The sequence below is a fragment of the Tursiops truncatus genome, chromosome 12 (genome assembly GCF_011762595.2).
Source record: "Tursiops truncatus isolate mTurTru1 chromosome 12, mTurTru1.mat.Y, whole genome shotgun sequence".
Lineage (NCBI taxonomy): Eukaryota > Metazoa > Chordata > Mammalia > Artiodactyla > Delphinidae > Tursiops > Tursiops truncatus.
This window is the reverse complement of record NC_047045.1, coordinates 82161545-82175513: the sequence shown is the minus strand read 5'-3', so window position 1 is coordinate 82175513 and position 13969 is coordinate 82161545. Positions and strand designations below refer to the sequence as shown.

The 13969-nt window shown below is 44.2% G+C and overlaps 1 protein-coding gene across 7 annotated transcripts in view; it reads right to left on the bottom strand.

The window, feature by feature from the left end:
- The window catches only part of MAP3K4 (mitogen-activated protein kinase kinase kinase 4), a 117998-nt gene extending 104581 nt beyond the window's left edge, over nucleotides 1–13417 (bottom strand). For 2 of the 7 annotated variants that reach the window (XM_033867944.2, XM_019951484.3), the window contains exons 1-2: nucleotides 9070–13416; nucleotides 7532–8488 (exon numbers count right to left, since the gene is read on the bottom strand). In XM_033867944.2, coding sequence (XP_033723835.1) covers nucleotides 7532–7671 — 140 coding nt within the window. In that variant the 5' untranslated portion in view covers nucleotides 7672–8488; nucleotides 9070–13416. Of the gene's footprint in view, nucleotides 1–7531; nucleotides 8489–9069 lie in introns of all 7 variants that reach the window. The other 5 variants (XM_033867945.2, XM_019951487.3, XM_033867943.2 and 2 more) reach the window with 4 other exon arrangements.
- Between the last annotated feature and the right edge of the window lie 552 nt (nucleotides 13418–13969).

The following is a 13969-nucleotide window of genomic DNA, read 5'->3' as shown; positions in this document are numbered from 1 at the left end:
CACCTTTAGCTCTGGACACTAACGGGAGCACAGAGTGACAGAAGGAACGGGAGGTGAGAGCCTGGAGACCTGGGTCCTAGGCTGTGACCCTGGGGAAGCTGCAGCTTCTGTAGGCTGCTTTTCTCACCTCTAAAATGAAGGGCATGGCTCAGATGCCCTGGTCCAGGAAGATCCCACATGCCACGGAGCAACTAAGTCCGTGCGCCACAACTACTGAGCCTGCACTCTAGAGCCCATGAGCCACAACTACTGAGCCCGTACGCCACAAGTACTGAAGCCCACGCGCCTAGCGCCTGTGTTCCACAAGAGAAGCCACTGCAATGAGAAGCCTGCACACCACAATGAAAAGTAGCCCCTGCTCACTGCAACTAGAGAAAGCCCATGCACAGCAACAAAGACCCGACACAGCCAAAAAATAAATAAATAAATTTATTTTAAAAAAAATTTTGTGAGAAAACCAACTTATACCTATATTTTTATGTTCCTACACAAAAAGACTTCAGAATTTTAATGGTACAATAAATTTAATGCATGTATTAAATTTTCTTCCAAACTATTTCCACTGAAAGACTAAAAAGGTTGACAATTTCTATTAATTTTACATCTCCAAACTAGTTGTCCTCTAATAAGCCCTGTTGAGAACATTCTACAGTTCAGCAGTATCCTCAAATAGCCTGCTCACATGCAAAAAGAAAAAAAAACCTCCACTGAAAACATCAAATCTGATCAGCTTTAAAGCTTAGCATCTACTTTTTTCCACAGAAGGCTTACTTCCTCTGAAATTATGCTGAAAGGAAATCCTCTTATGAAACGCTTTCGAAAGAATGCCTAATATATTCTTAATATCTTTCCCTGCTACTTTATAAACACTTGGCACCCATACGATCCATGAGACTAATACTTCTACTGATGTCTGCGAAATACGACGAATGTTCTTACAGGTCAAAAACGAATTTTCATTTTGCCTATGCCATCAGTGAATAAATATCTAAAGGCAACTTGCACTCCATACGTGAGGGTGAGGTCTGTGGGAAATGTAAGACTGTACCTACCACACCTACTTTCCAGAGAAATAATGTTCCTTTTAAAATACAGTGGTTTCAACCATGCCTCTTAAAAAGGGTAAAGTATTTTAACATAACATACATGTTGAGAATATAGTTATAGATCGAAGTAATAATTCTATGACTATAAAGGCCACCACAGAGCAAAGCCCTTTGTTTGTTACTGCTGATGTTGCTTGTACCTCAACTACAAACTCTGTTATCCAGGATGAACTAAATAATTAAAGAAAACCAAATGGATATCGTCAGCTCAGACAGTGCATATATACTAAAATTTTAAAAAGGAAAATTTAAATTAATTTAAAATTTGGCAACAATAGTCTCTTTATACAACATATAGAATCTTATCAATTTCAATTTTAGGAACAATGCAAAGTAAAGAGACTTAAAATGATAAATGTACAGGAATTTGGGCTCTCTAGCTTTTTATTGTAAAATAAAAACACGTAACGTTCATTATAAAAAATTTTAGGAAAAAAGTAGAATGTATCCCTTCAACCTTTTTTCTAGACACATACATACTTTTTTTTAATGGGTTCATACTAAGTATAAGGATTTTAAGAAGCCCAACTCAAATTATTAATGGTTTATGCAGAAATAAAGAATTTATCAATTCACATATCGAATCAAGAGAAAAATGGGGGTGAATGTAGCATAAAAGGACAATAGCCAAAGACTTCTTTTGGTCTCTTCTTTTCTCTGGGGTTCAACGTCACTGTCTGAAACCAAACTAGTTCTCTGTGAGATGGTGACTACGGTTCGGGGAGCTAGCTCTAGGCTCAGGACTCCACAGTACACATTTCAGTTACTAAAAAGAGCTTTTCTGTCCCCCAGCTCCAATTTGAAAAATCCTAGGAAAGAACTCGAATGGCCTGGCTTGCATCAAGCGCCCATCCCTATAGCCAGGAGTGCGTACGCCGAGGGCAGCTCCAATCTGTACCATGGAGCTAGAATCGAGAGGGGGGGTTGGGTGAGGGGGCAGGACAGTTACAGCTGGTGGAGAGATCTGTACGAGCTGAGCAGCCACCTCAAATATTGGCTACCATCTTCTGCACATGCTGTTGTATAATCTGCTTTTCTCATTGAACACAGTGGTGGGTATGTATAAATCTGAAGTACCTGAGAATCTCTTTAAAAGTAGATACTCAGGTTCCACTTGTATGAAGCCTTATCTAGAAGGAATTATATCATGACCATTTGCCCATGTCACTGAATATTCCTTAAAAACATGGTTTTTAATAGCTGCACAGAATTCTCATGTAGGTCTAAATTTTTTAAATTTAATTTTATGGACTTCCCTGGTGGCGCAGTGGTTGAGAATCCACCTGCCAATGCAGGGGACACGGGTTCGATCCCTGGTCTAGAAAGATCCCACATGCCACGGAGCAACTAAGCCCGTGCGCCACAACTATTGAGCCTGCACTCTAGAGCCCACGAGCCACAACTACTGAGCCTGCATGCCACAACTACTGAAGCCTGTGCACCTAGAGCCCGTGCTCTGCCACAAGAGAAGCCATCGCAATGAGAAGCCCGTGCACCGCAAGGAAGAGTAGCCCGCGCTCGCTGCAACTAGAGAAAGCCCGCGCAGCAACAAAGACCCAACGCAGCCAAAAATAAATAAATTTATTTAAAAAATAAAAATAAATTTAATTTTATGACAAATCCAGAAAAACCACATACCATCATGATCTTTTTTGAACACAATACTCACAAGAGTCAAAAAGCATTTTATGAAAGCACCAACCACTGACATCTTTGCCACACCTTTTCCAGAAACTACGCCAAAGGACTCTTTGTCGGGGGCAGGGTCAGAGGAGTGGATTATGAGGAGGGTGAAAACAGTTAGGTGATCCTCTGAGACTTACCATTAGTAAAAATCTACCTCTGAGGGTTTTTTAAACAGATGTCTTTAAGGGACAATGATACAATATACCTCAAAGTAAAGCAGGAAAAGCAAGGTTTGTCATAATCTAATTAAAGTAAGACTGAAGATTAAAAACAAACACACTATATAACCTAACAAACTGAGGGAAGTTAGTGACCAGAGGGAAAAGAAAAACAACAGCCCGTGTGAAGTCTAGGGAAACGAAAACCTAAGAGTAAGACTCTTGTTACCTGCCTCTCATCCTAGAAGCAGGGGGTACGCCTGTTAGGGATGCAAGCCAACCTGGTCTGTTAACATTAGTCACTGAGATCATTCAACTAATTTCCCTAGCTGATGCCATGCTTACCAATCAATCTCTTAATTATACTTTGGCTTTCTACAGGCAAAAGAATACACTGACCCACCAGGTACAGACAAAGCCAAGTAGGAGCTGAAGCACAGTACCTGCACCTCGCTTACCGTATGCTGCCCAGGGAATGCCGGCTTATAAAGACCCACCGCAGTCACTGGCCAAACTCTTTTTCCAACATTTCCCCCATTTTCTCTTTAAAGAAATTATTTCCAATGGCCTACTGACTGGAGGCATCAAAGTGTCTTTATAAACAATACACACCACCTGGTCAAATGAGAAGGCTAAAACAACAGCATGCTATGAGTAAAAATTATAACCACTAAAGAATGAGGAATTATTAAGTAGCAGGAAGTTATTAAGGCAACGTATCCAGTAAACAATCAAGACCTTATATCCCCTTATTTCAGCAGGGCTCAGAACAAGATCTACAAGACATTAAGAGAACACAAGTGAAAGAAGTGAAGCAACTTCTAACAATATGACAATTAAAGGGAACCACAAGGGCTTCCCTGGTGGCGCAGTGGTTGAGAGTCCACCTGCCGATGCAGGGGACACGGGTTCGTGCCCCAGTCCGGGAAGATCCCACGTGCCGCAGAGCGGCTGGGCCCGTGAGCCATGGCCCCTGAGCCTGCGCGTCCGGAGCCTGTGCTCCGCAACGGGAGAGGCCACAACAGTGAGAGGCCCGCGTACCGCAAAAAAAAAAAAAAAAAAAAAAAAAGGGAACCACAAAGTCCTTCTTGAAAGATGAACTGTCCCCATTTCAGAACATGAAGGAGCTTCTGCTATCACTGGAGCCCTTTGTTACTGCTGTGTGGTCACTGCTTCTCTGCCTAAAGCCACCCCTGCCAACAGTATCTCCCCTAGTAAGGGTCTCAAGCCACGCCCATCACTGATGCTGCCAGGAGAGCCTGCAGCTGCACCATAAGGTGGGTTTCGCTAAGGAGAATAAATAAGTGACATCCAATGGCAAGACTGAAACAAGCAGGCTCCAAGGGGACATTCAAGGAGAGGGAGAGATCAAACCACCAGGAGGGACAGAATATTGAAGTACTTTTTTAGTAGTGAAACCCATTTTTTCAAATGAACTTATAAGAACCATATTATAAAAAGTAAATAAAGTCACTGGTTAAAAAAGGTTATTTCATGTAACAAGTACTTTACACGGGTCAATAAATGAGAACAAGGAGGCTATTTTTTTAAAAAAATTATTTAAAACATTTTTTTTTTAATTTATTATTTTGGCACTGGGTTTTTGTTGCTGCACAAGGGCTTTCTCTAGTCGCGGTGAGCGGGGGCTACTCTTGGTTGTGGTGCGCTGGCTTCTCTTGTTGAGGAGCGCAGGCTCTAGGCATGCAGGCTTCAGTAGTAGTTGTGGCTCACGGGCTCCAGAGCGCAGGCTCAGTAGTTGTGGCGCACAGGTTTAGTTGCTCGCGGCATGTGGGATCCTCCCGGACCAGGGCTTGAACCCGTGTCCCCTGCATTTGGCAGGCGGATTCTTAACCACTGCGCCACCAGGGAAGCCCTGACATAAACATTTTTATGAAAGCTTACAGGAGATAGGAGCAGTCTCGTATCAGCCTTAATAGCCAAGACCTGTGTTTCTTTTAAATGCAGATTCAAGAAATCACAAAAGTAAATTGTTCCAAATTAGTTTTAAAAGCTCTCCTTATAATCTCAGGATCCTCCTACAACTGACCCAGAAGCTTAAAAAAGAAATTATGAGGAATGCTTATTTCTAAGTTTAATCACTAACAATAACAACTGCTATCCTTATCATGAATTATTTATCAAAAACAAGGACAAGAAGTATCCACCACTGACAACAGGCAGTAAACCCATAAGAGCACTATCGCTTCTCAACCTGTTCTGTGTTCCCCGGTCATTGCATAACTCTCACATCAGCACACGCGGAGCAGATGTACTGGGCTGGCACCTGCCGCACTGCTGCACTGGCCAACGTGTGCGGGCCTGCTTTCCACAAAAGACCTGTGCATCAGATCAGCCTTCCTCATCGATGACACACCGACATGAAGTGCATGAACAAAGATGGCAGCTGGAGCTTTATTCTGGTTTGTCCCAGACCAGTTAACCTAGTAGCACAAGTCACGTTATTGGTCTCCTATGCGTTAAATGTGGCATCTAGCATTATTTGAAAATGCATGTTGAGCTTCTTTAAAATGGTTAAAAACACAGGTAAAAGAAATTCAAATAAACAACTGCAGAGCACCTGAAGCATCTTTTACTAATGATCTACAGTAAGTTGGTCAGAGGTCAGCTCTGTGTATTAAAGAGGTGGTGGTGACAATAAGGGCGTATAAAAGAAAAAATAACAGCTTTGTCAAGTAATGTTTTACAGATTTGCTATTGTAAAATTAACTGCAATGTTGCTAAGAAAAATATTTCTAAGATCTTCTTGTTCTGTACAGTGCTGTTCACTTAAAGTTGAAGCCGATTATCCTGACCTATTTCTACTATAACAAAGACAGAAACCTGGCTGAAAACTCAAGGTTTCTTTTTATCATTAGAGAAACAGTCATTTTTTACAGCACATTTGCAATTCTCTCTGTTCCTTTTACCTAAGAATGTTCACATCCATTTTTTCCCAGAGTATAGTTATACAGAATTATAACTTCTGATCTGCCCGTTTATATAATGAAATCAACTCTCTTCTTCATGGCGGTTAAGAGCAGGGAATGTGCAGCCAGACCTGAGTTCAGCACTAACTGTGAAACCTTGGACAAAACACTTTACTTTGTGCCTCAGTTTCCTCATCTTAAAAAGAGACAGTAATAGTGTGCTCCTATTAAGGTTGTTGGTCAAGATTAAATGGGTTAATAGAAGCAAAGGAAATGGCACATTTTAAACGATTAGTAAGTGTTCGCTATTATTATTTTTAAAGAAAAACTTAAAGGAGTCAAAATACTCAAAGTATGAATCTACTACCAAATTTATATAATAAACTTTCTGACAAAATTTCTAAAAATGTTAGATGTGTTCCAAAGGACCAAAATGAATTCTCATTACACCATGTACCATTATTTACAGAAGCTGTTCCCTAAAAGTTCACAAGAGTATCTCGGAAGTACCTCAGAGTTAAGGAAAATGAAGAACGACTTTCTTCACAGCCTGTAAAAACAAAACAAATCTGTTTGGGCCGACTGGGTCATAACAAGCACGAATGTGGTTCCTGTATTCAGTTCTAACTCCAGCTGCAGACTTTGTTTAAAATTTCTTTAAGGAGGAAAAAGAAAGAGGACACTTAACTCCCTTATTCCTGCAACTACAGAGCAAGATAGCAAGATGCAAGAGGAGACGTGGAAGTATTTTCCTTACAGGGGACAGGGGGCAGCAGTTTGCAAGTTTACACTGGGATGCAAAAGACAGGGGTAAGAGGGCATTTGAACATACAAACGGAGGCATATAAGAGGGAAATTCTTAGTTATGGTGAATTTCATCTCCCGATCAGAAAAATGACATAAGAATTCAGTAATAGAGCCCCTAGGGAACTGAATGCAACGAATGCTTTGGGTACCAAAGTTCCATATTAGAGCTTCCTGTGGGAGCAAAGTTTTCGACAAATCAATCCTTCACTTGATGTGCACGTGTGAGCAACAATCTGCACAACGCTACTACTCACGGCCGGTAAAGGGCCCTCAGAAAGAGAAACCAACCTGTTTGCACAGCCTAAATGCAGTTTCTCACAGGAGGGACAGCAGGCACACTCGGGGGGAGACAAACGGAGGGCAGGAGGAGAACGAAGGGGAAACAGCCAGTGTGCATCTGCTTCACGAGCGTCTACCTCTTTACTTGAGCGGGGGCGAGGGGGAGGTAGCATTTTCGCTTAGTAACGAGGGGCGTAGTTTCAGCGCGGCGCCGGTTCGGAAGCCTTGGAGGGGGAGGGGGAGGGGTGCCAGTCCCGGCAGGACCAGGGGCGCCCCGCTACGCTCCCGCCCCGCCGCATTCCCGGCGCGCGGCGATGCTGCAAGGAGGGCCGGCGGGCTGAGCGCTCGGCCGGACCCGCGGCGCCCCGGCAGGAGTCCCTGGGCCGACCCGGCCGCCGTGCCCTCCGTCCAGGGCTGCACCCCGCCCCTCCGGCCCGGCAGCCTGGATGCTCCCGCACCACCTGGCGGGAAGCAGAGGCCCCCCCACGCCCCCTCGTGCCCCCGACCAAGCTCGGGCCAGGACGAGACCCGCTTTCTGCGCCGGGCCCGCCGCGGCAGCCCCACTCACCTCGCCGCCCTGCAGCGCTCCGGCTCGGGTTCAGGTTCCGGCGGCGGCGGCGGCGGCGGCGGCTCCTCCATGGCGGCGGCGGGAGTGACGGCGAAGGCGGGCGGCGGGACCAGCTCGGCGGCGGCGGCGGCTTCTCTCATCCGTGCACGGAGCCCCGCATGGCCGCGGCGGGCAGTAAGCTGCAGCCTGGCGCGGGGGACCGGAGCCCCGGAGTGCAGGAGTGACTCGGCTCCGCCTCCGCCTCTAGCCCGCCGCAGGAGCCGCTCGCGCCGCGGCCATCTTGGAGACGGCGACCGGCCAGCGCCGGGCTACGGCGGGTGGCGAGGGACAAGCTTCCCAGGGAGGCGGCGGCGGGCGCGGGGATGGACCGGCGGGGAAGGCCGGGGAGGGGAGGGGAGGGGTGGAGGCGTGGGAGACCGGGCGGCAGACAGCTAGCAGGTTGGGGTAGCGGCGCTCTGCCCCGGGGGCTGGGTCTCGCCGCCGCCGCCGCCGTCTGGCTCCGCTCGCGGGGAGTGTGCGGTGGGCTGTGCGCGCCGGTGCTCCCAGGTGGTCAGCGGGGGGCGTGCACCGAGGGCCCCGGGAAGGGCATCGCGGCCTGGGTTAGGCGGCGACTCCTGACTTTGAAGTGCTTTGTGAACTTTAGCAAGAGGATCGTCGCCAAACGTAGATGCCATCCTCAGAAACAGGGATGGATGTAACGCTCACAGCTCACACGCGGGCGTGGAGGCTTTGGGAGACCTGTCAGTCCTGGGGGGCCGGGGGTGCACTCCGATGAAAGAGAAATCTTCAACACACACACAAGACTCAGGGTTCTGAGACTGTGTAAACAGACTCTGGAAACGCACAACATTAAAGTTACCCTGCTATCAGCAGGGCGGGAAAGAACACTGATCTAACCTTCCAACCTCTGGAATCTGGTATTGATCTTCCAGAAACTCGGGCTGGAGTGCTCCTACACTAAAGGAAAAAAAAGAAAGAAGAGAACAGTTCTAAAGATTATTTCAGAGTTGTAAAAATACTGTTGAAATATCACCGCCTCATTTACTCTGAGAGCATCTGAGGCTTCACAGTTTTAATTTGCAAATATTTACAAAATTTCCCTTAAGGTGAAGTCCAGAGTTAATTCAAAAGCAGTATCGTTTAAAATTAAGTACATTTCTGTTGATTCAAATGCACTGGTTTTCAAAAGCTCATTTGGTGGAGCTTGAGTATGTAAAATACACGTTTTGATTAAACGTTGGTAAGAAAAGTGGCCAAGATGGAAAAGTTTAAATGTGATTACATTTAAAGGCCAGTTAGCTATGTCGCATTCATAAGTACATTATACTGTATATACATATTCGTGTATTTCACATATATGTGTGAAATTAGCTATAGTGCATTCAAAGTACGTTACAGAAATTTCTCTGTAGTTTAAGAACTTTTTCAGTCTATTTTCTTGATTAAGATAGCCTATTATTATATGACCTGGTAGTGCTGAATTTCCAAATTGACATTCATTTTATTTACTCAAAAACAGTTATTCAACAAATACTTACTACATGCATATATGTGCCGGGAACTAAGCTAGACGCTGGGGATATAGTAGTAAGCAAAACAAAGTCTTTTCCTGGTAGAGATAACATCCTAGATGAGTAAGGGGAAGAGAAAGGACAGAAGGAAAACAAACAAGTAAATACTTAGCATATCAGCGGGTGATAACTGCTATGGAGAAAAGTAAGCTGAGAAGAGGCTGGAGGGGACGATGCTATTTTACACAGATTGGTCAGAATAAAGTTAAATGATTTGGTCATAGCACTATTTCAAAAGAAAATTGTGATAACTTCTTACTTATTGAATTTCAAATTTTCTTTTGAAACAGTGGTATGACCAAATCACTTAACTTTATCCTCACTAACACATCTTTAAGGATTGTAAGAGTCTGAATCAGTTATAGTTCACAAATAACTCCTGAAGACAGTCAACCTGGGGCCTGTCCTCAGGTCTCCCCGCTTGTAAATCTATAATATTTGATGTATAGACCAGCATTTGAGAGATGTATGGTTTGCTGTTGTTTTAATTGCCACTTGAGGGTACTATTTTAGCAGAAATCAAACAAATTTACACTTAACTAATCATGTAAGGCACGTAGAGACCCAAGTTAACTAGTACTAAGTGTTCAATTTAAGTGCTGTGAATCTTCTCTTCATTCAAGTTAATTTTGTGTCCCGTATCAGCCTTTTTTGTTTTTGTTCTCCTCCTATTCTATGCCACTTCGTTTCTGCAATTCAGTACTCCAGATTTCAAGATCTGAATTTGTTTCCTTCTTACGCACACCAACCTCACTTCCACTCCTTGCCTGTGTTCTCTGACTTGATGAACTACAGCACCTTAACCCAGTCAGAACTCTGAACAACCACCCACTCAGCCCCTGACTGATGGGTCCAAGTCCCATCAAACTCTCCCTCCCTTTGGAATCCCTTCACTTCTCTCCATCCTCGCTAGCTAGCTCAGACCACTGTCGCATCTCCCTGGATAACCGCGACAGTCTCCAGCTCTCCCTGCCTGTTGGAGTGCTCGCTCCCCAACCAATCTCTTCTCATGCTGCAGGCCACAGTAGCCTTTCTGATCTAAACTGATCTAAACATGTCACTCTTATCTAATTCATTTTCCTGACATCTCGTTGCTGTCACAATAAAGTCCTTACCGGACCTTTTTGAGTTCTTCACATGCTCCACACTTGGTCCTGCTACTCGGATTGTGCAAAAGGAGGTTCTGTTCCATCACACTACCTTTCCACCTGGCCCACCCTTCCCAGTCTAAGCCGTGCCTGCTTCTTCGGAGGCCCCCTCTCACCTGGTGACGAGCTCTCCCTAGGGCAGGAACAAGATGCGGGCACACCTGCAGGCTATGAATTGGCGTCCATTCAGATGGTGATTTAAAAATAGTCCAAAAGGGAAAAACTGATTTCATCTTAATAAAAACTATTCTTTACACACTAATTCAAGGCCACTGTGTGAAGAAAACTCCGCAAAGTATTTCCCAGCTTTCTGTAATTCTAGTTTTCCTAATGTTCCTTTACAATCCTCCAAGCCAGAATCCTTCTTGGAAGACATATTAGCTTTACATGTTACAGAATCAAACAGATCCCTCTCCTCTAAATAACACTATACCATGTATTCTTCGATGCTGGTATTCAACCAGCTTTGACCACTGACTTTGAGGGAACAGAGAGGCACACACATGCACCTGCCACAGAAACACTCAGCAACACAGACCAGCGTCAGGGAGACTTGTTTTCATTTCCACCCGAGGGTACTGTCTGTTTCAGCAGGAGTCAAACAAATTTACATCGAGCTGATCAGGTAAGGCTTCATGCGTAGGAACCCTACTTAGCTGGTACTAAATGTTCAATTAAAGTGCATGACTTTTTGCCCCTGCCCAGGCCCTCACAGCCTTCACTCCCTCCAGCCCCCAGATTCCTTCTCTGCTGGGGTGTCCACTCCTCAGGACAGACACCTTCTGTGGGACCCAAATCATCCCTTATTTCACTACCACTGACCTCCGACTACCACGGGAACAGTCCTGGAGGGAGGGGACCAAGGTTTCATTGGGTGCCCCAAACATCGGAGGAACTCAGTAAATATTATTGCTTTCAGAAAGTAGGATCTTTTATTTTAACATTAATGAACTACTATTATAATTAGATTTTTGTCTCTAAATTTATCACCGTTTAGCATGTGGCTGATCTCATTGCCTTTAATCATGTTCTGAAAACCAATGGCAATAAGATCTTCAGAGGATTGCCTCTCACTCTGTCCTCGAGACTGAATCCACATAGCCCTTATTAACTTTCTTTACTTTAAAATGAGTTACAAAAGCCAGATTAAAGTTCTACCAAAGGTCCAGTTTAGGTTAAGCTACAGAACATTCTTAACTTTGCTTACCACTAGTTTCAGGCCCAATTTTGACACATTCTACCACTATGATAAAGCCTTAAACCAACATAGGTATAGATATCCATCTGTCTGTGTATCTATATCTATGTATGTATCAGTGTTAAGGGCATCATTATAATGCCTTAGCATCTTATCAAGGCTAGTGTATTAGCAGAAAGTTAATTTTATGGTTCTGTGAAAAGATAATTCAAAAAGAATGTTTGTGCTCAAGCTATGCTGTAAATAGGGTTATGTCTTTGTTTAAGAAAACAAAACAAAACCTCTAAGGCTGTAGGTTTTTAATTATTCTGAGCATGGGGCTGCACTTTACCTAGAATAAGTTTCTCGCTTCCCTATGGTACTTGTGAGCTTCCCACCTAGATTCTTCACCAGCCCTGCCCTCTCCTCTCTGGTGGCTCCTTAGCAGCTCTGCAGAGGCAGAACGACAAGAGTACAAACCTCCCAATCTGCTCGTGACCAGAGGGGATCGATTCCTGCTCACTCCAGCACACACAGAGAAAGGCCAACTCAGTGACAGAGCAATGAAAACCTTCCTCCAAGCAAGGAAAAACTAAACTGGGCGTTTCATACCTGGATTTTTTTTTTTTTCCAAAATGATACTATGGCATCTATTTCTACCTACCAGTAAAGCACACAAAAAATTGGATACATACAAAGGATAATTAGTTGCCACACTTTTAACTGGTCCTTGTAACATTTAAGTATAGTCTTTCTCTTTTGAATAGTGGCAAGTTAGATAAAATCTCCCTTGGTTTTTTTCTAAGAGGTGATTTGACCATTTTTTCTTATTTCTCCACCAGGACCCAAATCATCCCTTATTTCAGAGGTGCTTCTCTGTGCAAACAAAGGATCTAAAGAGAGTGCATCACCCCGCCAGCTCTGAATCATTAAACAAAGCACAAAACATTACTCTCGCTATTTTTTTCAATGGTTAGAATAGTGTGAATGAAACTAATTAAGAGAAAGGAAGTGGCCTCCAACAAAGAACGAGTCGGACTCTAAAGGGTGAGAGATGCATTAGCGGAAATCCACACGGTGACGAGCCCTCCTTCTGGAAGCTTCCAGAAGGAAGCGCAGGCAGCAGACGTCAGGAGAGCCCACGTCTCATCTCTGCTCTGACTTCTTATTCCACCTCTGCAGGATCCTGCCAACATGAGGAACGGGTGGACTTAAACAAAAGAAATCTCTGAGAGAGCCCGCTCTTCTTGCTGGCCAAACATTTCAGTTATTTCCCCACCAGAGCGGCCGCAGAACTTGCCTGATTCTCATCCTTTCGCTTCTCTTTCAGACATCCAGGTGTGACTTTTAGAGAATTGTGAAGCTGCAGTTCCTAAATTATTTTCAGATCCCTTCAGATCAAGAGGCGTAGACTTTGCACACAGCCCGGAACCAGCACTCGGAGCTTGTGTGGAACAAGCGCCAAGCTCCCGCACCCTCTACCAGGGGCTTCTGCTCCCCATTGCCACGTGGCGGTGTCACCTCTCCTTCCAAATGAAGTTCAGGGGCCTCCCACCCGCTCTGGGAAGACTCCTCTGAGCTCCACCACTAGCCTGCCCTACCCTGACAGTGAGGTGCTCCCCTGAAGGCCCCCGTAACATCTCGGGCAAACCCTTAGTTTAGCACCATCTACATTTCCTATCTGTTTGATGACATGTGTATTTCTTACCCTGTGACCTTCTCCAGAGCGGGCAATATTTCTTGCTATCGCTGTATCTTCAGCACCTAGAATAACATCCTACACATAGTACATGTTCAGTAAAATGTCTGTTGAAAAAATAAACTGGATGGATCTAATTGGGGAAATAAGCCTAAGGTAACAATTACTGTGGTATAAATAGACTCTGAGAAGCATCAAAAGGCAGATTTTTTAAAGGGTAACAGATGTTGTGAAGAGACACAACCAAAGTAGACACAAGTAAGGAAGAAAAACTATATAAAATAGACATGCAGTATGAGGCATAAAAGCAATGTTAACTCATATCATGTGAGGTTTTAATTGACAAAAAGTATTAGAAAGAAAAGAAATAACCTGTATTCTTATATTGACAGTGGACCATCTTAATGGCTCTTTGGGCTATTTGCATCTATACACTTACACACCAACAAATAAAAGGCTCTTACATTATTCTGGTTGAAGTAAGATAGTCGTCAGGGTAAATACTGACATGGAGCTTAAAACACAGATTTTTACTGAGCTATGACTCTGATGCACATTAGAAATATTTCAAGGCAATGGACTTATAACCAAAGGCCAGAAATAAGTTCCAAAAAGAAAAGAGCCATCCTTCTGAAGTTTACAGTTTCAGAGTAGTTTTGCAACAACATGAAATCTTGAGTTGGAAACATCCTTGGAAGCTACCTAATCTGCCTTTTCAGAACAAGATTTTTCTCTTCATCAATCACAAGTGTCCCAGTTTCATAAGGCAGTCTATCCTGTATTTTAACAACTCATTCTTAGGAAATCACTGTTTATAATCCTTCCCAAAGTGCCTCCCTAATA